This window comes from Eschscholzia californica, unplaced genomic scaffold, assembly GCF_041429995.1.
Source record: "Eschscholzia californica isolate CP2 unplaced genomic scaffold, dmEscCali1.0.p SCAF_5, whole genome shotgun sequence".
Classification (NCBI taxonomy): Eukaryota; Viridiplantae; Streptophyta; class Magnoliopsida; order Ranunculales; family Papaveraceae; genus Eschscholzia; species Eschscholzia californica.
In genome coordinates, this window is record NW_028238472.1 from 14564962 (window position 1) to 14589085 (window position 24124).

General features: G+C 36.7%; 2 protein-coding genes and 1 long non-coding RNA gene across 11 annotated transcripts; 2 read left to right on the plus strand and 1 right to left on the minus strand.

Moving 5' to 3' along the window:
• Nucleotides 1-1453: 1453 nt before the first annotated feature.
• LOC147537329 (nucleic acid binding/RNA binding protein) lies at nt 1454-7497 on the plus strand. Of its 2 annotated transcripts, XM_086639197.1 has the most exons (9): nt 1454-1816; nt 2814-2882; nt 3571-3699; nt 3952-4034; nt 4149-4224; nt 5257-5442; nt 6061-6189; nt 6847-7017; nt 7207-7497. In XM_086639197.1, the coding sequence occupies exons 1-8, from the start codon at nt 1742-1744 to the stop codon at nt 7006-7008; spliced, it is 909 nt and encodes a 302-aa protein (XP_086495323.1). In that variant the 5' UTR covers nt 1454-1741; the 3' UTR covers nt 7009-7017; nt 7207-7497. The 2 variants fall into 2 exon arrangements, with proteins under 2 accessions (XP_086495323.1, XP_086495324.1); XM_086639198.1 differs by lacking the exon at nt 7207-7497 and having other exon boundaries at nt 1517-1816; nt 6847-7177.
• Nucleotides 7498-10713: 3216 nt separating this feature from the next.
• On the plus strand, nt 10714-17943 carry LOC147537330 (uncharacterized). Of its 7 annotated transcripts, none has more exons than XR_015225200.1 (7): nt 10714-11104; nt 11246-11344; nt 14846-15180; nt 15607-16143; nt 16227-17163; nt 17383-17550; nt 17651-17943. It is a non-coding gene; the product is annotated as an uncharacterized LOC147537330 (long non-coding RNA). The 7 variants fall into 7 exon arrangements; XR_015225199.1 differs by having other exon boundaries at nt 16227-17129; XR_015225197.1 differs by having other exon boundaries at nt 10718-11104; nt 14879-15180.
• Nucleotides 15295-23004, minus strand: LOC147537331 (PHD finger protein At1g33420-like). 2 transcript variants are annotated; one of them, XM_086640372.1, is made up of 7 exons: nt 22001-23004; nt 20291-20887; nt 18314-19087; nt 17669-17783; nt 17362-17577; nt 16442-17047; nt 15295-16355 (listed from the first exon to the last, which is right to left on the minus strand). In XM_086640372.1, the coding sequence occupies exons 3-7, from the start codon at nt 18612-18614 to the stop codon at nt 15482-15484; spliced, it is 2112 nt and encodes a 703-aa protein (XP_086496498.1). In that variant the 5' UTR covers nt 18615-19087; nt 20291-20887; nt 22001-23004; the 3' UTR covers nt 15295-15481. The 2 variants fall into 2 exon arrangements, with proteins under 2 accessions (XP_086496498.1, XP_086496499.1); XM_086640373.1 differs by lacking the exons at nt 20291-20887; nt 22001-23004 and having other exon boundaries at nt 18314-19123.
• Nucleotides 23005-24124: the final 1120 nt, after the last annotated feature.

Genomic DNA, 24124 nt, shown 5'->3' on the forward strand with positions numbered 1-24124 from the left:
TTGGATTTTGATAATGAAGAATCATGTACGGACTAGGAATATACCCCTTTGCAAAGGGATGTTAAATAGCCTATTGGGTGATCAGTGGGAGGCTATCCTAGTCTATGACTCACAAAACTTTGTGTTCGTTTTCCTTTTTTTTTGAAGGTTTACGATATTACTATATGACCACCTAATTTCAGAGTTGATTTGAGTTATAACATTTTTAAGAAGTACATCTGCTTCATTTATCTTTACCATTTTGCCGTTGTCTCCTTAAATATGCGTACATAATTTGAATATAAAAACCTAGTTAAACATTATGTTCCAAAAAAGCAGGGAAATGAAGTGTGGTCATTGGTGTTTGTGTAGGTTATACATAACATATATGCATGTAACTGGGGTTTTAGATTTATGACTTTTGAAGATCAACGAGGCGGAATTTTTATCAGGATTATGAATGGTTCAAAGCTGTGGTCTGGCCATTTCAGTTTACAAGTTGCATCGCAAGACGGAAAGAAGTAGTTCCGCCCATCTTTATACTGTGTAATTGTGAGAGCTTTGATGGTTACAAATTAAAAGGAAATAATCTTGCTAGAAATGTCTTTAAATGGATATTCATGAAACTTGCTATAATTATCAATACAGAGCCGGTCATTTTTCGTGAAGAAAATATGAAATATATAATATATCAACACTTTTTTTTCTTCTTATTCTTATCTATTGTCGAGATCCACTGTGTTGGAGGCACGAGTCATATCTAGTTTGATAATATTCCAATGGTTATTATTTCATATGTTATGATTTAATTAATAATTATCTTTTGTAATCAAGTTAACATAGTTTTGTACCTTGTAGACCCTTTTTTAAGATGGGAGATATATTCCTTTGCTGAATTTTTTTTCTTCTTATTTTTGAAAGTTAACTTGGTTACAACTTTAACAATAGCTCAGACACAAATGTCATAGTAAAAGAAACAATTTCTCTTAACCTTTCTGGTATTGCTAGTCTCTTTGCGCCGGTGGACATATCTCACAATACATACAATCGTTTTATCCCATGTGACTGATGAAAATATAAATCTCATGAGTATGAAGAATTGGAAGTTCAGTCCACCGTCAGTGAATTGGCATAAATATAGTAACAATTTTCTTGATTATGTATCTATACTTTTATACCATAGCTTTTACATCATGAACAATCTAAGTCCAATATGTCATTAATATTCTGATCCATTGATTTCATGCAAGCAGTTATGATGAATGTTATTTGATAAACTAATTTATGTTATCGTAAATCATCATGCAAACTTCGATGAATCCAGAGAAATTGAAGTACGTAATCTTGAAGTTAAAGTTATGAGTTTGGGTCGTGATGGAAAACCCATCAAAGTGGAAGCTTCAAGATGGTAAGAGTCATGGGAGTGCGATTCCAAACATCAAACTAAAATAATCTGATTTTCAGGAATCGCGTTATGAGCCCACTCCCGCGCACCAAACATGACCTAATAGTTTGGATGTGATACTAAAACTAGAACGGACACCGTATTTGTTTTGTGTTTGCAGGGCCGCAGGAAGAACCAAACCTAACTGGGTCGATAAATCTCCAGAACAAGAACCAGAAGAGCCCGAGGGCTTCGTCTCTATCTCTCTTTCTCTTCTCTCTATTCGTCTTCCCCGATTATTCCACTATCTGGTTTTCTTCTCCTCAACTAACAAATCTTTTTCTACTCTGTCTTCCCCGTTAACGAAAAGAAGAAAGAATGCAAGGAACCGAAGAACTAAGCATTGATGAACTCACTTCTAATCTTTCTACATACAAGGAGCAACTCCAACAGGTTATCATCAACCCTAATTCCTTTTTAATTTTTTCTCTGTTTGTTGTTTTTGTTCCAAATTATAGGGTTTTGTTTAATTTTTCATTATTTTTCCGGACTTTAAATATAATAAAGGGATATTATTTGTTTTGAATGTGTTGTTCGACCTAAATTAGGGGTTTCTAGGGTTCAAGATTGGGAATTCGGTAGTTGCTTCTTCTGTATCTTTTCTCTCACTACCTGAAGTACTGCAATCACAATTCGAAATTGTGAGATGTTCAATAGGGTATCCAAGTTCTGTAAGCATTATTATCTGTGTTAGGAAAGCATTAAGATCATATTGAATAAACCCCTGTTAACAGTTCAAAACAGTTAAGTTTCACTTGCAAGTTGGATTAATTTTTATAAGTTAGACGTTTTGCCGGTTTCCTACTTGTTCTCTGTCAATGATGATCTCCTCAGAGAGAAATGGGTTATGAGGACTGAGGATGACACTGAGCAAAATTATTCTCTTTTCATCAATGTTATGATCTCCTCCGAGAGAAATGGCTTATATGGACTAGGTTTTATGAAATTCGGAGATAAAATTTGGAAACACAAGCTGCTGTATTTGAGTGAGCTTTGTTATCTTGAATATGTGCATCAATGTTATGATCATATTATATATAATAGGAGCCAACTAACCTATTTTGATCCCAAAAGTTGTTTTGACATATGAGTATATGACACAACCTGCAATTACTTGTAAGAGTAGTCAGGAAAGTTTAGATCTTATTACTTGTGCATTCAGAAGTTTCAATTCTAAGGTTGCACCATATAACTGCCACCTACTGTAAGGGCTAATAAACACCTAAAATTTTAAAAATTTACCCAGGATATAGCTTGTGCTAGTGGACTAGTGTTTCTGGCACTCTCTGCATGCCACATGCATCTATAAAATTGATAAATAGCTCTTATTTGCATAATTATTTATAATATCTGTATTTAAAGCAATATACTTTTCTTCTGGGTGAATTAGGTCCGAACACTGTTGGTGGATGTACCTGGGAACTCTGAGTATGCAGAAATGGAAAAGGAGCTTGAGGAGGTGAGTTGTGTCTAAGCGACTTGTTCATTTTCCCTGTATTGAGTCCCTTTTTTCCCCAAACTCCAATCCCCTATAACTTGTTATCTTTGGAATCTAGGAGTAGAAAATTCACATATTGCTCGTGCCTTTACATTCATATGAAAAAAGTTATAAATGTAAAAGAACAACAGAAATTACCAGGATGCCCATCACTGGTATCTTACTTCCATAGAACGTTTAGAATTTTGAATTTGCACATGGAATGTATTTCTCCTCGTCTCTATTCTCTTTTCAAGGAACTATTATGTGTTCGAGCAGGGCAGCATCATATCGCTGCGTAATGGCTGAGGAATACTCGCGGAGAATTATGTTTTTGTTTATATCTTGAAAAGGTGAGGATGGTTTAAAGAATTGCTTATAGAGTCTGGAAGTTGAGGAAGTACAGACAATTAGTACTAAAAAGATCCAAAATGTGGAAAAATAAACACGACTTACCAGGATGCCCATCACTCGTATCTTGGTTCCTGTGCAGGTGCTATGTGTCGTCAATGGTCTGCCTGCTTGCCTCCTCCTGATTTCAGATGTCATGCTGCTATTATAAGTTTGAAATTCACAGTTCACGGGTTCAGGGTTTATTTCGTGGAGAGTGGTTTCTTATTCATATTTTCTTTTATTGCCTCACTCCATCGTGAAACACGTGGTTGTGCAGGTAATTGTGTTGACAGAGGAACTATTGGCAACTGCAAAGCAAAGCGAGCTTCCAGCCCTGGCTTCTGGATCAAGTGTTGGTGTTTCTACCAGTCCACTTCGGTCTGATGGGACCTATGAACATACCCAGGTAGCTTTGTTTGATCATTTTGTTTTCTGTCATGCCTTATTTGATTTGTGCTGCAGTCGCTTTCTTAATGTTCTGGAGCAAGGAATGGTAATTTAAAGTAAAAGAAAATATTTGCTCTAATAGGAGTGCAATGAATTTTCTTCATTTACTCTCTTAATTAAGAGCTCTTACGGTTTGGTGTCTGATAAAGTGAAATATATCTTATTTATGCTCTATATCTTTTCTCTAATGATTTCATGCCTATTCTTTTAGGGATCAGTCCACATGTCGGGGTCTTTTGAGAAGTTGTCTGTCGGCACAAAAGTGCAGGCTGTCTGGAGTGAAGACGGAGAGTGGTATGGACCTAATAAAGAAATTTCAGTTGTTTATCCATCATTTTTATTTTTCTTTCATTTGTTTTACCCTTCTTTTTTTCTTTTTTCTGTGTGTTTGATTAGTTGAATGTTCAGGTATGATGCAACAATTGAGGCACTGACTCCAAATGGTTACTATGTTGCTTTCGATGGATGGGGTAACGGAGAAGAGGTATGGTGTTTATGGCTTTGCACTTGCATGTTAGAAATTTTATTCCTTGATTGAACGAATTTCATTTAATCTTATCATTTTCAGTCTATTTATGTTAATATGCTACTGGAGAGTCTAAATAGGGCAGTGGAAATGCAGCCATAGCTATTGTAGTTTAGTTTCAACTTTCACCTACACCCTTCAAACTTCAATCAGTTTTATTTGTTATAAAGAACAACATCCTAGTCTCAAGTTTTGGCTGTGATACAAGTGGCAACATATGTTTGTCTGTGTACATGGGAATATGCTCTGATGGGAATGAGATTCATGGGTTTCTGATTTCTTTACCACATAGCTGGTGTGCATTTTCGAATTTGTCATTTTCCTTCAGACCATTCTCACTATGTTAATGTTTCCTAACGTGTTTAGATATAATATTCACAGTAAATTCAACCATTAACATTTCTTACTCTTTATATAGTTCACCTATTTTTGTAATAACTGTGTACCAAATAAAATTGAAGGTTCTCCGGCTGTCTATCTAGTAATTACGCGGTTGTTAATAATTCAATGAGGAATGACAAATAGGCTTGTGTAAAAGTTGACAGGGTTGATTCTGAATGTTTTGATAAGACCAACTACAAACGAAATAAATATCATAGTACAAGCCAATCTGTTTAGCTTTGAGTGGTAGTTGATGCATTTGTTACTTGTCAGAGCGTCACACTTAAATGACCCCTACTCAATCACTTTGTATTCCAATTATCGAATGGGAAAGAGTTAAAGTGAGTACTCTAGTCAAATGCTCTTTGCATGCCTTTTGGTACTCGATACTTGTTAGAAGATCAAAGTAAAATTCTTTGGCATGTTCTTATGGCTTATATGACGTGTCATAGTTCGTTTCATTCATAAAAACATAAAGAATTTTGTAGACCAAAACTCCATGTTGTACCTCCTGACATCCTCAGATTTTTAGTATTGTGCACGTGTTATATATACCTTACACCTGTCTTTTCATCTACCTGACCTGTCTTTTCACTCAATGGTTAATAGGTGGATCCTGACAACGTGAGGCCAATCGAGGAAGGGCCAGTGAATGCTTTGGTAGAAGCTGAGAAAGAAGCTGAAGCTACAAAGCAAGCCATTAAAAGAAAGATAGCACAAGCAGCTATAACAGACTATCAGTCAAAGACCTTACCAGCAAAATTAAAGATAGAGGCCGATGATCCTGAAGATGTGGTAAGAAAGAGTACTTCAGTTATTTTCTTCATCTATTCTTTTAGATAGTAGCATCTTCTTTGCCTACGATGGGCTTAAGGGTATACCAGATCCGTGTCTATTTAATGAGGTAGGACTCTGGAGTTATAATGGCTAGTTCTGCGACAAATTCTGGGTAAAGAGGGAAAGGAGGAGGAAAATAAACTTGACTATTTCCTCCTCGAAATATTACTTCTTTCACTCGTTCCCTTCTAGCCAGCCTAGCCATTTACTGGTGGAAGAACTCCGGTTTTTTCGTTTATGCATGTTTGTTACCCCACGCGGATAATTCAGAAATACTTGCAGGCCAGTTACTCTCAGGTTTACTGCTAAACTTTGTTTTTCGTTAAAAAAGAAAGACGGAAATGCTTTTATGCACATGTAGAAGTTGAGTTGAACCTATTTAAAACTGAAATCTATAATGCGAGAAAGCATAGTTTCCAACAACAAGTATTCAGTTTTCTGATTTGATCTTTATGGGTATTTTCCTGTATCATTTTCTTTCCAATTATGCGTAAATTATGACTTGAAGTTTGAGTAATCTTGCTTTTGGAGACGGGTGACTTTGATGTTATTGTTGACTATAAATTACATGTACAGAAAGCTGCTAAGAAGAAGAAGATACATGCTTTCAAATCTAAGGTTCGTTTTGAGCAGCTTGAGGTTACGCAGAATAAGAGGCAAAATGCTTGGCAGCAATTCCAGACAACCAAAGGCCACTCCAAGAAGGTAAAATTTTCAGCTATACTATACTTGCACCCATGCCAATCTCTCTTTGTAATAAAAGCGTAAGGATAGAAAATATATTATTTTTTTGTAGTCCTATGAGTGCATGTGATGTCGTTGGTTCTTGCTTGATGCATGAATCATATGTAGCATCATCATTCTTCTGCTTTCCTTTCCGTAATAATTTGTCTTCTTTCTGGGATGTTCATGTGAAAGTATTCTTGATATAAAAACTGGGATCTTCGACTTGGTTTTCTGTAAATTGAACAAAAATAACTGCTTTTACTCTCTTTAAAGCAAACATGTGGCGCTTCTTTGATGTTCTCAAGAAAAAATTTTGACAATGAGGTGATATTATGCAAGATTTTTTCGTTTATTTTCCTGGAGGGTTTCCTTACTTCCTAAATAGTTGCCTTGACAATGAATAACTTCAGTAGTTGCCTTTCCACCACGTAGCCCTTTGTCCATTGAGTCATTTGCATACGATATCTTTTAAAGTGAGGGGTGGTAGTGGTCTTACAATTACTTGGTGCCGGAAAAATCAAGTTGTTCCTCTGGGCCTCATGGGTACAGAACATTGCACTCATTTAACGATGAACTAGCTTAAATATGTTGCTTTCTGGTTGTAATTTATGTTTGTAAATTCTTTTTTCTGTGTAGATTGGTTTTTTCTCTGGACGAAAGCGTGAAAGTATATTCAAGTCTCCAGACGATCCTAAGGGTAAGGTTGGTGTAACAGGGAGTGGGAAGGGATTGACTGATTTCCAGAAGAGGGAGAAGCATTTGCTTCTTAAGGGAGGAGGTGCAGAAACAGAAGATTGAAGTTCTCAGGTTTCTTCTGCTCTCTCATCAATGTTAATACTCATCTTGACATTCACTGAGTGAGTACATGAATGACGAGATTATAGTAGTCAGTCAGAATTTGCAATTTGCTTGCAGAGATGGTGTTTTGTAATTTTAGAAGCAAGATTCTGCACCTTAGATTGACTCATCTCTTTTATTCTTCTTTTTCTGTTTCAGTTCTCATATTGACAGCAACTCTTATTTGAGAATCCACACAAAACCAAATGTTCTCTGGGTGATTTGACGAACACCCAAAAACCGACAAAGAATTGAAACACTCGTACATTAGCTCTCTTGATAGTGGATCTATTACTTCACTTCGATCAAATATCAACTATTCCTAGAATCTAATTAGTAAACTTTGCACCTTTTGGCAATGTTAGGGAGCTTGTTTATGGTCTGTTTTCGATGAACGAATCATGAATTCTAGTAACAATAAATCCTTTAGAAACATGAATTATTTATGAACCCTCCTTGAATATTTTTACCATCAATTAAGCCAAAATCCCTCCAAATCTTAGGCTGGGGTTTACTACCAGTACAAAAGAAGGAAAAGTAATTCTACAAGATCTAGGATTTCATATTCTTGATGTTAAGATATCTGCAAAATACTTTTTTCGCCATTCCTTAACCGAAGCACAAAGTTTTTTTTCCATTCGACATTTTTGGAATACAGAAAGGGTTTCTTTTTGTTGCGAAGAGAAGTAAATTAATAAACATAAGAGTCATTACAATAATTATGTTAATAATATTGGGAACAACTTCCCAATTACTTATACTCTTCGTCTTCCTTGCCCATTTTTGGCTAGAGAGTCAGCGAGCTCATTGCTTTTGCCGGGTAAATGAGTGAGGATCGTGCCTTTGAATTACGAGAGCAGATGCTTGGTCTTTTGGACATGACCTTTGGTTTGCCAGTTGATGTGATGGTTGGGGTCATTCAGATGGTTGATGATAGCTTGATTATCACTTTCAAATGTGGAGGCAGTCAAAGTTGTGAGTGATTGCTCACTGGATTCCTTCAGATATAGTTATAATTTCACCTTCTTCCACTGTTCTGATATTGATAATAGTGGTATGCAGATGCAAAAATGTGCGTTGTCATCATGAAAGGTGGTACTAATGCGTGCCAGTTCGTTAAAATTACAAAATATACCATCAAAGATAACAAAAATATACTCCATAAGGAACACATGGGTCACCAACTCTAAGGTGCTGTTTGTTTTTTAGTTTTTTCAGATCTGAAATCTGAATTGGGTCTGAATTACAATCCAATTCAGATTTCAGATGTTTGTTTTTAAATTACAGAAAATCTGAAAATTTAGCTGATTTTTGTCATGGTCTGAATTGGCTGAAAAAGATGCCACTTATTTCAGACTTCAAATCAAGTCTGAAACATTCACCCAACATCTGAAATCTGTCGAATGACGCTTTTACCCCTGCGATTTTAATTAAGTCCTTTGTCTATATTTAAATATTTCACCACCGGCCACCGCAACCACCGGCCACCACAAACCAGACCATCCCACCACCACAACCCAGACCACCCCACCACCATAATACCACCACAAACCAGATCAGCCCACCACCATAATACCACCACAAACCAGATCAGCCCACCACCATACCACCACCACCACAAACCAATCCAGCCCACCACCACCAAATACCAAGATTCAAGCTACTACCACAACACCACCACCAAAAAGTTCCTGTTTTAGAAATAAAAAGAAGGTAGCTAGCAGGAGGGGCTGATGAAATTATCATGGAAAAGTACACAAAATACTACTTTCCTGTACAATCCCCCCCACAAAATCCATATAAACCCCAACATCTATCATTCCCATTGTCTTCATGACTTCCCCTATAAAACCCCAATAATATCAAGCAAGATTCACAGAGACACAAATAGAGTTAAGTTTTGAAGCTTCTATGAAGGGAGAAAGATCGGAAATCAGTGACTTTTAAAGACATCGTTGAAGCTTCTGCAGATTGATCATTAGAGAGAACTTTGCTTGTGGTTAGAGAGAGAGAGCGAGAAAAGGAGAAGAGGCAGAAAAGTGAGTAGGGTTTTTATTTTTTAGATTAGGGTTTTCTTTTATCTAGGCCGGACAAGAAAAGAAAGAGAAAGGGGAAAAACAAAAATCTGGGGGTATAAAGGTCATAAATTGAATTCAGACTTTATAATTCAGATTTAAAAAACAAACATCTAACTTGAAAATAATTCAACTAATTTAGATTCAACTAATTTAGATTCAGCAAATTCAGATTCAGCTAATTCAGATTCAGACATTAAAAAAAAAACAAACAGCACCTTAATCTATCATCATAAACAGGAAGTGACTTAACTTGCCAAAAAGATGGCAAGCAAAGTAATCATATCCACATATGAGGCTAATTTGTGAGTCTGACTCAACCTTCGTAAGTCTGAAATCTTTAAACTCTAGTCTATTCCTTAAGCTAGAGGATACTTGTTTGTCTGGGAATAATAGTCGTTCTAGACCTGATTGGAAAGATTGAACTGAAAGCAAGCACGAACGCTAATACACATGCATTTGCCCGTTAGCAACTGTGACTCTGAACCACAATAAAAGAGTAGTCACCTTGTTTAGTGGAAAGTAGTCGCTCGATCACCGAGAGAGGCCCATTTGTAGGGGGCGCCTCTTACTTGACTCTCAAAGACGCGAAAGCCCCTTACTAGTATAATATAGGAGTCGACGCATGCCCTTTCTTGGTCCTCAAATTGATCTGCCACCAGTTTTAGATGGTCTGCTTTAACAGTTACATGTAAATCATAGGCTCACAAATTCGGAAAAAATAGATAATCGGATTAAGGGTTAAACTAAATTATGTTGCACAATCAGGATTAGCCACATATTCTGTTCGTTCTAAGCCATCCAAATGAAACAACATACACAAATTAAAACGTACAATATCATGATAAAAAATTCAGAGATAATACAGACTTGCTTGTGATGTAAAAGATGAAACAAACTTATAGAAAGTGTATAAATACGAGTTAAGATATGCGTGTTGTTTTGCAAAAAAGAAGATAACAGAAATAGAGTAAAAGATCAACGAAAACCAAAAGAAAAATGAAGAAACAAAAACAGAAATTGACACTTACAAAAAAAAAATGTTTAAAGATCTGGTTTCGAGATGGTGGTTAATGGTGAACTAGGGTCAAAGTGCCACATCATGAAATGTAAGATATCATAAATAGAAGCTATGCAACAGGTCGATAAAAAAAATGAAGAAAAACAATAGAAAAGTAGAAAAATAAAAACATAATAAACACTTATCAAAAAATATTTGAAGATTTGTTTTCGAGATGGTGGTTGATGGTGAACCAGCGCCGAAATTTAACTTCAGGAGAGTAAAATAACAAAAATAGAAGTTGTCGAACAACTATGCGATTACTTGGTCAGGCTAAACGGACATGCAAAAATTCCAAACTCACAAACGGTCGTACCGTTGGGTAGTCATGGACGGTACGTCTAGTAAAGCTTCTTGGTACGTCCACTTCTCGGACGTATGGGTTTTGTCCCAGCCTGTTATCGGGCGTCTATCGACTCTCACATACGCGGGTGCCCATCGGGGGATCTGGATAGCAGGCAAAAACCCCACCCCGTTTTTCAACCCACGGGCTCGCGTATGAAAGAAAAGGAAGAAAGTTGACTCCGACCTATTTGACCCTTCTCTTCTCTTGAGAAAGATAATTAGAGAGAGAGAGAGAGAGAGAGAGAGAGAGAGAATTGGTGGTTGATTTTAGGGCAAAACTCTTAAAATAAAATGACAGAACTTTAATTTCTAGGGCAATACAAGGGAGAACAAAGAAAAAAAAAGTAGCCAACCTTTTCTCGTCTCTCACATTTTCAAAGGGTTTTCTTTCAATCAGATAGCCGTAACAGAACTTTTTTTTAACTTTCTATCCCTTTGATGCAGTTACCTTTCTGTTGTCTTAAATTTAAGTTTAGGGTTTCCTAGTTTATAAGCTATTAATGAAGCTATGTTTGATGGATAATTCCAAGTTGAAGGGTTTCAAGCAATTAGAATTTGGTATTTTTGGTTAATTGAGGTAAGCTTTTATTTTCAGTGGATTATTTGGGAAAAATCTAATCATCTAATTGTGTTAGTATTGTATTATTTTGGAGAATTTGGGGTTATTACATATTCAAGTTTCTTGTTTTGCTTTCTTGAATTTCAGCTGTGGTTTTAGGTTAATTGTCAATAGTGATATCCTGATTCGTTATAGAAAATGAGAACGGGCAAAATCAACCTAGTTTGAACTGATAAAAGTTCTATCTTAGAACTATGGGTAAGTATTGGTTTCCTAAAATTCATATCGTGAAGAGTTGTTTCATTGAGTTAGTTAGGGTTCATATTTTTTTTCTTTAGCAGTAGAAAAGATTGTTGGAGAAACATAAGGAATAAGATTTATTTACTTTGAAACCCTATAGAGTAAACTTGAGGTTCGGCTATAGAAATTAGGTCATACTACTAAAGTGCATTGGAGGTTGAGTTTGATGCCCTGATGTCTCTGTTGTGCTTCTTTTTTATCATTATCTCTTTTGATTCTCTTGGGTATGTTGCATAAATTTGTAGCATATTTTATCTTCTTCCTTAGTACGTCTAATTGATGTTTTTTTCTTTCTGAAAGATGGATTAGATATATACCAATTTTGCGTCTTCGTAAATGTAATTACGAGTTCCATCCACAGTACTTACCGTCATACTTGTCAAGGACTGTGGATGATAGTGGTTAAACGTTTGTGTGTTAACCCTCATTCCTGATTCCTTTCAAGTTGATTCTTCTTGGGGTTTTGGTTTTATATGTTGACTGATTTTGTTGTGTTGAATGTGATAATTGCTGCTTATTTTCTAGAATTCACTTCGTATCACTAGGCAAAAGATCTCTATATGTGTTTTTCTTCAGTTAATCATGTTCCTGTAGGTGCTAATATCTTTCTTTGTGTTCTTATGTACATTACCATCAGGCAAGCCCCAATTGTTAATATGTGTTTCTGAAAGTCAGAGTCTTATTGGGTTCTCACTATTTTTACTAGTAAGATGTAGCTTGATTATTTGATCTTGAGGCTTGAAGAATTAACATGGAGTAAATGTGTATAAAAGGCACCCACATCAATTATTATGCGGTTTCTAACTTTTCCCTTGAGCAAGATAGCCTATTTTATTTTCTTTGGATACTTGGAACTTTCATTTTGACATCACGTGATAACTTGATCTACTGGGTTCTCTACTTTGGTTGGCAATATGGTTTTGAGCATATTTGGACTACTTTTATTTCACTGAATGCGTAGATCGTGGTAGAGTACTTAATTTGGTTATTCTAGAATAAACATAGTGAGGATATCTCAGCGAACTGTTTATGGATAGTCTGTTGATTCTCATAAATGAACCTTGGATGCTAAGGGTATAGTCTGTAATGTGTACTCTATTAGGGCATGAAAATGATGGATGAGTATCTTGTTATTGCATTTCTAGTTTCAAAAGGAAGGAAATATTTTTATTGTTTTATACTTTGACATTTTATGATATATGCTTGATATCACTTGTGAGAAGTGGGTAAAATGGAAACTTTCAAAATGCAAGACTGCTTTCATTTTGTGGATTAGAATTTGATCCACGAAAACAAATGCATTCATGAAATTATTGTAATTACGTGACATTGATGCTTATATCATATATCTATGCTGGATTCAAGAAAAGACAATAAAAATGTGATGCTCAAGAAAACAAAGTAGTCTCGATAGTTGTGAACAAGTCAGGTGGCTAGGTCATTTGGAAGTTACAACATACATTTCTGGGGAAGTAACAGGAAGATCCATGGAGGTGAGGTTTCAAAAAAAAGCTTTGGAAAAGCCAAATGGGGTTGGGAGTCTTCTTTTGCCAGTTAGTTTCATAATGCCTTGCGTTGTTGCGTTAGTTAGAGTTAGCTAGATGAATAGATTAGGTTCTTAACCCTTATATTTGATTCATGATGGAAGTATAACAGCAAGGCAAATATCACCAAATTCAGTGATGGGTAATAGTGCCGATGTAGGGATAAAATAAAAAGAAGTCATGTAAGATGGTTATTGTTTACATTCTTACCAAGGTGGAACCACGGCAGTGAAATGATTTGCTAAAGTGCGTATTGGACGGTTAATGTAGTTGAAGATTGAATAACTAGATACACTACTGAGTACGTTGGATCATTTTGCGCCTTCTGAGGGTAAGGAGGATGTGAGGGTTTGGGCTAAGGATGGTGAGGAGAAGCTCTCGGTTGGAAGTTGTTACTCTAGGCTAAACCGTAGGCCAGTCCAGTCTGATGATATGTTTGACTTCAGATCCCTATGGTCCAGCACCAGCCCTCCTAGGGTGAGCTTTATGGTCTGGGAAGCAACTTTGGGAAAGTTGCCTACGGTGGATAATCTAGTTAGGAGAGGATGGAGTATGCCTAATAGATGTGGAAGGTGCAAAGAGGAGGAAGAAACAGTGTCGCACTTGTTTATTCATTGCTCGGAGGCAGATAATCTTTGGAAGTTCTTTATTGGGTCGATAGGGGTAATCTGGTGCCTGCCCGGGTCTCTCGTCCAGCTCTTAGCTCAGTGGAAGAAGTTTCCTATGAAGAAATCAAAGCGAAGCCTCTGGTCTTTGGTCCCATTTGCTGTCTGCTGGTGTATTTGGAAGGCTAGGAACGATGGAGTCTTTAAGGACTCCCTCCGTGCCTTCAAGGTGGGGGAGGAGGATGTTTTGGGGACTCTATTCCATTGGAGTAGGTCCTTGGGTTGGGCTAGGGCGTACTCGTACCTAGATTTTGTGTCTAATTGGGGGGGGGGGGGCATGATGAGTATGTAATCATGTAATCGTGCAAGCTCCCCCTTGTCGCCTTGTATAGTTCCTTTTTTCTATTATATTAATTCTAAGTTTTCAAAAAAAAAAAAAACTAGATACTAGCTTTAAGTAACTGTGAATTATGCGCATTTCAATTGCATAGCTTATTTTGCTCCCTGAATTCATTTAATTTATATTTCCTAATACAGCACTTGGAGAAAATTTATTAAATTATCTATAAACCTCATTGTCACATAATAGCTTCCTTACAATATCGTTTATGCGCATACACGTTCATATTACAACATGCTTTGAACTAACCGACAAAAAGTACACTTACGCAAACTAGATCATTAATGCGAGATCCACATTTTGGTCTTGTATATCTTTCTTCTTTTGATCAATGGAGTCTGTGTGTTATTACTTGTAATCTTCTTTGTGCTTCTTTCATTGGATTGCGCTTGGAACTTTTCTTTCGCAGCATGTACGTGCAAACACACATGGCCAATAGATTTGAGTCAATCAGTAGCAGAGTTGGATTTTGCAAATATTGTCTTGGATATTGAATTCTTCAAATATTACCTACATGGGATATACTTCCTTGCCGTGTATGTGTAGCATTTTCTTCTCTCTGCTATAGATATAGTTTTTGCTACTACATCTGTATCGGTTTAACCTAATCAGTATTTCCCGACTAGTTTATGATTTACCTACCAATTAGTAAGTCTTTCAATATTAGTCCCATCATAGGTCCAGGGCAGAGAGCCCAAACGCTTGAAGTTTCCATTCAACACATTTCTGCAGCTAATGGCATGCTTTTCTTATGCTCAAGAAAGTCTATCTGAATATTAATTTATAAACTCGATTAAACAAATAAATTCTGAAATTGATGCTTTTCTTATGCTGCATTTTTTTGTTGAAAGTTCTCTCTTCTTCTCACATTGTTTCTGGCGTTGCATTTTGACTTGCTCACTTTTACCAGAGAGAGCTTCTTCTAACCGGATGCTTTCATTAGATATCAATTCGGATAAGGATAAGCAGAGCTACTGGTGTTAACAGAAATGGAAGCAGTTTGGATGGCCGATCCAAGTATCGGAGCACCTTCTAGGCATTTCCATCAAATGGCTGGTAAGGTAGAAATCAGCATTCCTCATATTTTCTCTTTTGACGTTCTATAAACGTTTGAAGGGGCAGAGGGGCAGATTTGAATCGGCTTCAGGAGATTCAGAATCAAACCAAGGCGAAAACTAACAATAGCTCAACCAAAAACAAATAGTTGCTTTGAAATTTAAGGAGTACATAATAACAAAAAAAAAGGTGAGTCTTTATATTCTGCGTGTTTTATCTGTTTCCATTCTTCTACTTAACTTTTTTTTTGTTGAAAGTTCTACTTCTTAACTTAGATATTATGTTAGAATAAAAGACAAGAGAGACCAAAAAAGGATATGCCTATACATAGAAACTTGTCCCCTTCTTTTCTGGTTACAACAAAACAGAGAGACTTGAATATCCAAAACCTTAGAAACAGACCTGGAATACATTCCATAGGTCAAACTGCATTAAGGGCTTAAGGCTAGTTAGCAGAATTTTTTAGACTATACAGATTTGAATTTACAACTTAACGAACAACAGAAGCGACATTTAGGTTATTCCCAGTTACGTCGGAGTTTTCCACCATAACACCGTCATTCTTGCAGTTATCACTTTTCAGAAGACCTATGACTGTTGGCCTTTTTCTTTCAGTGCCCACTTTGACCCTTGGACGAGAGCAGCGGGCTCTACATTTCCAACACCTGAATTTTTCTGGTACTGCATCAAAGTCATGGATACCAGCACACCTAGTATGTTGCCATACTCCACACCCATCACATGCCAACATTCTCTCTCCGTCATCGTCCGTAGCTCCACAAGCACAGTTAACAGTCCAGTTTTCAGTCCCCCTCTCCATTCTAAAGCGGTTAAGGACTTGTTTTCCAAGAAACCTTCCTCGTACTCGAATGGTCGGATATGATCCAACTGAGTTTTCTTTAGAAGCTACTGTTGGAACACCGTTTCGGAAGTAAAGGTCAAGTACATCCTCTGCTTGAAACCTCCTGAATAGGACATACACTTCTTGGAAAGCTTTTGTTGCTTCATACTTGATATCAGACAATGAGGCATTAGAGGGTACCAAGATTAGCTCGGCTGGTGGAGATGTGTAGTCTTTCTGTGGGTGATCAATTATTTCCACCTTACATAAAAGTCGGACGGTCAACGGATTATCCTGCTGAATCTGTTCAGGTTTGTAATCTTTTACAAACTTTTTGCAGTCAAGGAGCTTAGAAGCCGAATTGACTGCTTCCCATGTGGATCTGGGTTTGTAGGCTGTTCGGGGATCGAGTAAAGAGTCATAGAGAAATTTTAGATCGCGTAGAAGATGTTCCTTCCTAAGGCAAGCCATTGAGGAGCCACTTTTCATATCATCGGCATTATCATCCTTACTGTGCTTCAGCCTGTAAAAATAGAGCTACACAGATTAAGAACTTGGTTGAAAAATGGTACAGAAACACTTCTGTCAAGAAAATAGTCCTTGCTTCACCTATACTCCAAAGTATTAGTTTCAGGGTTGTGTCGTGCACAAACCACGCCACCGTCCACCAATTTCCCTCCCATCTCCTTCAAGCAGTAGTCAAGAAGCTCAGGTGAAGCCACTTTATTCGAGGCACCTTTCAAGGAACGCCATGAAACCCATATTCCTTCACTGACTGCTCCTAGAACTTTGATAATGGTTTCTTCAACACGATCGATATCATCCTTCTTCCATGTGCATAACGTCAATGAACTAGTCTTCAGTTTCTTGCTAGGGTTTACAGCAGTTGACGAGTCACGGGTGTCGCGAATTAGTCTTGTCAGGAAGCAGAACAAGTCTTTTATTGTTAAGAGTTCAAACTCTGAAACTGATCGATAGAGTGAAATAACATTCTGAAGTTGGGATCTTGGGTTTCGAGAATGAGAGAAGAAAACAGATAGGGGAATTTCAGATAGGTTTTGGATAGCTTTCTGATAGGTATCAAAAGTGAGAGCAAAGCTCCCAGTTCCGAACTCATAACCCCAGTCACCATACCAAGGATGTCCATTGGTAACAGCATGAAGCAATCTATACTCCATTCCGTGCTTTTTGGACACATCCATTACACTTATCTTCCTGTATCAATTGGAACATAAAGCACATCTCTTTAAGAATATAAAGATTTCCATTCTAATGTCAGAACGATGAAGGTCCACGAGTAAGGTTTTCTCATCAAAGTTCAGTGATTTACGGTACATAAATTTATATTTATGTTTAGTCTTTTTCTTTAATATATTCATTCAAAGTTTCAAAAAAAAGGCAGGTGAAATAACAAAAATATCGAGTAAATTTGCACAATGTTTTTCTTTATTTGCAATGACATCGTTGTGTTTACATAGTATCGATACCTCAAGAAACAGGCAGACATAAAACAGGTGAAAAATCCTAACCTGACTCTGATTGTTGAACAGAGCCGATCCCAAAAGTTCATGATATCAGAACCAGATACATATTTTGATCCACCTTCTCTGCCGTTTACTCGAAGAAGATGACCGTATCCGTTTGAGTGAACAACACCATGTAAAAGATTGGTTGTATCTTCTAGTTGGAGGCTCACCCATTCATCTACGTCGTCTGAGGTCAGTACATAGTTGCAGGATTTGCACCTACAAAACAATAGAATTACTGAAACAACTCAACTGTTGTTTAATTTGGTTGTATAAATCATAACATGTGCAGAATTTCGAAGACCAGTACCTGGAATCAGGTAATTGAAGCAAATCACCACAGCTGGAACAGGGCTTGTTGTACCCATCAGTTGCCCTAATTATGAAATGGTAACGCTTCCCACATACTGGATGCCCACTCCAACCTATTCAAATTTACACACAAATTATACTTGATGCAACGAAAATAATTCGCAAAAACAAGCATTATCGGAAAACTAGTACATAGAATGGTCAACCTGCTTTGACCATATTTTAATTTTAATATTTCTTAATCGTCCATCTAAAAGCAGAATTTTTTTCTAATTTCACAGTTTTATTTTTTCTCTGTTCAGTGTCCAGTCAAACATGTTTGACCACTTAGTCAAGTGGCCAAATCGTAATTATAACTAATTTCCAATGTCAATTAGATATCACTATTAATGGGCGCCTGTAAGTTTTATAGGCGCCTCTTTCCCTCCAAACTTCCGCTCAAATTTGCCTTGTGGGAGGCGCTTATAACACTATTAATGGGCGCCTTTAAAACTTCCTCATATAATTTTGTCCATAAAGATAGGTCCCGCCTGTCCACAATCTCTGCCTCATAATTACGCATCGTTAAAATCTAACGGTCAGAGAATGTTTACTGAGGTAATGAAGGGTTGAAGACGATCCACGACTCAGTGAGTAAACTCACCAACAACTCGGCATTGATCGCAATAAACAGATCTAGATTTCGTAACATCTTGTTCGATAATGTCGAGAGTTAGAATCGCCGGCGATGAATCGGGACCGTCGGTTAAATCTCCGATCCGGAAAAAGATCTGATATATCAGAAGATGAGGGAAAAGAGAAGCTGGTGGTGAAAATTGTGCATGCTTCGTTAAAAATGATTTAATGTTTGATCTGAATGGACCATCAAATTGGCCGGCAAATTCATCTGTAGCTGCCGGAAAACTCAGAAAGTCATATAGATCAGCGGTGATTCTTCTCTTCATTCTCAGAAAGTCATATAGCAGAGTTTGGATTTGACAGGAGATGAGTAGATCTCCTCCGGCGACTTGATCGGAATCCTCGAACGGAATATTTTATCGACGGATCTGACAATAAAGAAAGATAATTGCTGCTGAAACACTGAATGTTTAATTTTTGTGGAAGAGGTTGGAGGCGGTAGAGAGAGGAAGGGTGAGAGAGAAAGGAGTTAGGGTTTTAGAATTGGGGGAGGGGAAGAGATGATGTTTGCCCTAATTAGGGTTTGTTTTGTACCCTTATTTTAATGGATCTCGATTTTCAAGAACGTTTGAGTCGGTCAGACAGGGAAAACAAACAACCCCTCAAAAACTCCACCCAAAAATAAAGACATATAAGCCCTTCATAAGTAAGAAATTTTGTATTTTACCCCTTAGATTCACATGACTAGATCCAAAAGACCCAATCTCTTGATCCGGTCTTCCACTTTTTATTGCAAGATCTAAGGGTGTGTTTGATTCTAAGTTGGGCAAAGGAAAAAAAATAAGAGAAAGTGTTTCTCCAAGAAACATTTTCATAAGCCCTTCATAAGTAAGAAATTTTGTATTTTACCCCTTAGATCCACATGACTAGATCCAAAAGACCCAATCTCTTGATCCGGTCTTCCACTTTTTATTGCAAGATCTAAGGGTGTGTTTGATTCTAAGTTGGGCAAAGGAAAAAAAATAAGAGAAAGTGTTTCTCCAAGAAACATTTTCATCTAGAAAATGATTCTTTGAAACATTTTCAAAATTTTCTACTGTTTGGTTTACCGAAGAAAATACAGTTATATTCTCACTTCTCACGTTGTTATTTTCCGTTGTTTGTTCAGCGTATTGAAAAATATTTATTTACTAAATTATTTATTTATAAAATATTATTGATAACATAATACTTCATCGAATTAAATAGGCATTTATTTTAAAGGCTTAAAAATGGCTCAAATACTTGTCTTACATTATCTTAATTAAAAACATCTACTGAAATAACTTACTAAATATCATTATAGTAGATCGGCCACAATCATCAACTTGTTCCACTATCTATATTTTTTTTATAGGACTTCATCTCTTAACCCACATAGTTATAATTTCATGCATGGATTTTGCTTCTTTTGTTGATTTCACATCTCTCTCTAAACCGATCATTTTTTTCTTCTTATAATCGTGATGTCAAATACAAGAATTTAAGTTATTACTGTCATTATTGTATTCAAGTTTTTTTTTTTTGGGGGGGGGGGGGGGGGGGGGGGGGGGGGGTTCACATGAAATGAAGGAAAAATATAGTAATTTTAAAAAGCAATATAAATTAAACTGTGATACTAGTGACATATCTGGAATTGATACTTTCTATAGTACAGATAGTTCAAAGAGAGAGAACTGTTGAGATTTTTAGTACTTATTCACCCGAGAGATAGAGTAGTAGTATAGAGAGAGAGAAAGTAGTTGGGAGAAAATATGGTAAAATGGATTAAATAGTTGTTGAGAAAGAGATTCTTTAGGGGGAGGTGGGTAACAACTTTCCTTAATTTTAGAGAAAATTCAGAAAATTTGATCACGTGAGTGAAAATTTCATTTCCCTTAAAATACTCAACAAACATATGAAAAATAATATTTTTAGGGTAACTGTTTCTCTTTTCCCCAGGAAAATTCCCAATCAAACACACCCTAAGATAATGAAATAACTAAGGGTTGATTCCGTTTTGGCACACAATTTATGATCTACTTGTCGTTTTGACCCCTGTATGTGTCTGACAGACTAAGAAGTTCCAATTCTTTTCAGAAATATCTTTAGGGGCCAAAAAGGAATTAATTCTGGGGAAAAAAATAAAATTCACCTCATTTCTCTTTCTTTCCTCAATTTCATCACCTCTTTCTTCCACTTAACCTCTCTCTCTCCCTCTCGCCATCTCACCATCTTCGATGAAGGTCGTTGACTGACCAATTTTTCTGGTCATCTTCAAATTTAATGTTTTTTTGCTCTTTCTTGTTCTTTGTTTCTTCCTTCTCTTTCTTTCCCTTCCCTCTCCCTCCAACCTTCGGCCGAAGAGAAGCCTCCGTCAGAGGTCTTCTTCACCAAATCTGGGGAACGAATTGAGTCACTATAAGGGGTTGAAATCGCAGGTCAAGAAGTCAATAGGCCCGAAGCGTTAAGCGGAGGTCAGACCGTAAGATTTGGTGAACAAGACCTAACTTGTGACAAGAAACAGAACTCACACGATCGTAAGATCCTTGGGACACTGAGGTGGTGCCGATCAAAGGGACTCCAATTGTCAAGTCAGTAAGCTAGACAAATATTAAATATGAATTATAAAATCGAGATAGAACTATTGATATGTTTGAATAAGATGGTGAAGGTATATTGTAACAATCAACCATAAGAGAATGTGATATGATGAAGCGTATGCTTGTCTAACCCTTTGGTCATCAAGAACGATAAAATGGTTAAGTACGAACACTCTTTAGTCGTCAGAAGAAACGAGGTCGCCCTTCTTTGATAAAGTAGTTATTAGGAGAGGAAGATAGGTTGTCATCTTCTTTTTTTTTTTTGAATTGGTTAGGTTGTCATCTTTTGATAAAGTATTCGTTAGTCAAGAGAGAAAGATAGGTCGTATTCATTTGATAAACTAGTCGTTCGGAGAGCAAAATATAGGTCGCCTCCTCCGATAAACTAGTCATTATGAGAGAGAAAATTAGGTCATTAAAGTAGTCGTCGGGAGAAAGAAGGTCAGGTCCCTCCTTTAGTATGTATGCGTGATGAAGTGAGGTCGTCTCTCTAGGATGTATATCAGCCTATGTATGAGTTAGAAAGCAAGGTCGTCTTACTTTCAGGGTGTATGAGGGAGAAAGTAGTAGTTGCAGGTTGTTTAGTGGAGAATGGGATGATCCATATCAGTAAGACAGTAGTAGTGTTGTAATTGAATGTTCGCTCTGAGAGGGAAAATAAGGCATACGGTTGTTTCCTCTGGAATTGGATGTTCGGCATGTGGTTTTCCTCGTCCTTATATAGTGTATTGTGTTCAACTGTCACCTTGTGGCGAATTGTCGACTTGAATGTGGATTGTGTTAACTCCTCCAACGGCTATATTGACAGAAAAGGAGATCTTGCACATTTACTCGGGTAGCTGTCATCTTGATCATGGGTAATGCCTCCAAGGAATATATTGGCGGGATAAGATCGTGCTAATGGATGTGAACGGTCGCCCAACTTTATTCTCCTGAGCTCACGTCTTCATTCAGTTTTTGCATATTTTCTTGTCACCTCGGGTAGCCGAAGGTGAGTGGCCTATTTAGCATTTAATTTGGGGACTTGGTTGATGTGTAGGCCCATTGATGTAGACTCCTAGGGGGACCCTCGATGACGAATTATGGTCCACAATCACTAGTGAATTGGTTCTTATTTTGATTTGTTGGTAAATCAATCGAAAACGCTTTCGTTCATAATTAACAGAGAGAGAGATTTAGGAAGAGAACAATTCAATATCTTTCATTTTTCTAACCAATAGTGTCTGTTATCCAGAATAGATGATCCGTAGTCGACTCTTATTATCGGTTTAAGATTGGAAAGATGAATTGTAGTCCTTCTGTGTTTTCTGTTTTTTTACTTTAAAATCATATACACTTCTTGATTATAAGAACCAGAATCTTTGATTCAAAAATCTAAACGAAAAAGAAAAAGAAAATTCCGAGGATTAGGAAAAATGTTGTAGTCGAAGCAAGAATAAATTCTCTTTCATTAAGACATTTTACACCCCTAACCAACAGTTAGGGTATATGCCTTCACGATATGTTACGAGCTCCTTAACTGATGCGACTTGATCTTCTAGACACTTAAATGCTTATGAATTCACTCAGATGCTTCTTTTTTTGAATTTCAGACACATTAAAATATTTCTGAAATTAGAATATTATTCCAAACACGTTTGGAAAATAATTTCAGAAAAAGAGAGTGAATACAAAAAATGATGTGGATTTGGGTTGTCTGTATAGGAATCAAATAGACACAAAATGATGTGGATTTTGGTACTCTATATAAGAATCAAACAAACACAAGTACCATTTGAGTTCTAGGGACACATCCCTTAGAAAAGGGGACTAATTTTGAAATTTGTGTCCAAGATATGGTCGACTGGACTATTGGGCATTGGATATGGGTCAAAAACTTGGGTGAAACGCCTACCCGTAGGGTATGTTTGATATCTCTTATTTTCATAAAAATAAAAGAATTTCCATGAAATTAGGTATTTCCACCGTTTGATACGAAGTATAATCCATGGCTTTAATTCTCTAGGGAATCTATTTCCATGAAATACCTCGCTTTTAATTCCTTTCTCCACCCTAGGAATTAGTTTCCGTAGAAATTCAAAAATAAAAATAAAAATATTTTAATATATTCGGATACTTGAAACCCAATATTTACCTCCATATATGTTCTAAATGATATTTTACCCATTTAGCAAAATAAATTTTTACTTATACATTGGGCAAATGACACTTTTGCCCTTCTTACCAAATGATATGTTTACAAAGTTAATAAAATGACATTTTGACTACATAAGGAGTAAATAAAAACTCTTAACTGAATATTATATTCGTAGAAGTTAGTTGTCAACTAAATAACAGAGTTTGTAATTCCACGGAATAATAAATGACTATCAAACGAAAGAACTCTTATTTCCACGGAATAAATTCCGTGGAAGACTTTCCATGGAACTCTTTTATTTTCATAGAATTATTTCCCTGATATCAAACACAGCCTTAGATCTGTACCAAATTCAACCCAACTGACGAGGGAATTAGCCTTTAGATGAGGATCTAACGTGATCTTCGTGCGCTGGTTAGATATGGGAGTTTCCCGCGACTTGAACGTGAGCCATCCAGATCTAGACGTGTTAGGTTCGACCAAATGATCCCTCCATCTAACTTGTCTATTTGGCCTTTAGTCCCTATCTTAACTAATCTTCTTTCAAACTCTAAACTTGAATTTCCCGTTCATCTGGAATCGGATTCAAGTCATTCTTCACTCTAAATTAGAACTCGACAAGACGACTGTAGTGACACACTCCGTTTATGAGTTTGACGAGTCAGGTCGAGCCAAAACCAGCTCGTATTCCAACAAACCATACTTGTAACCGATAGACTCTGTTTAACATATTGAGAAACTAAAGTATTATTTTTCAACGTCAACTTAGATCGAGGTTTGAATTGGTTCGAGATTGATTTTATAATGTGCTTGTGTGTGTTTTCAGATTCGTGACACGTAGCTAGTCTGAATGACACAATTGAATTTCTTGTATGTATACATAAATAAGACTTGTTGGATTAGTATAACTACCTTCAGCAGTTTAAAAAACTAAGATTGACGATAAAGTTTCATTAAGTGGTAGGATATAGACGCTCTAAGGGAGGGGGGGGGGGGTAGTGGATTGGGACTTTTTCAGACATTTATAGACAAAATGTCCCGTAGACATTTCAAGACATTTCACGTGATTTATTATAGA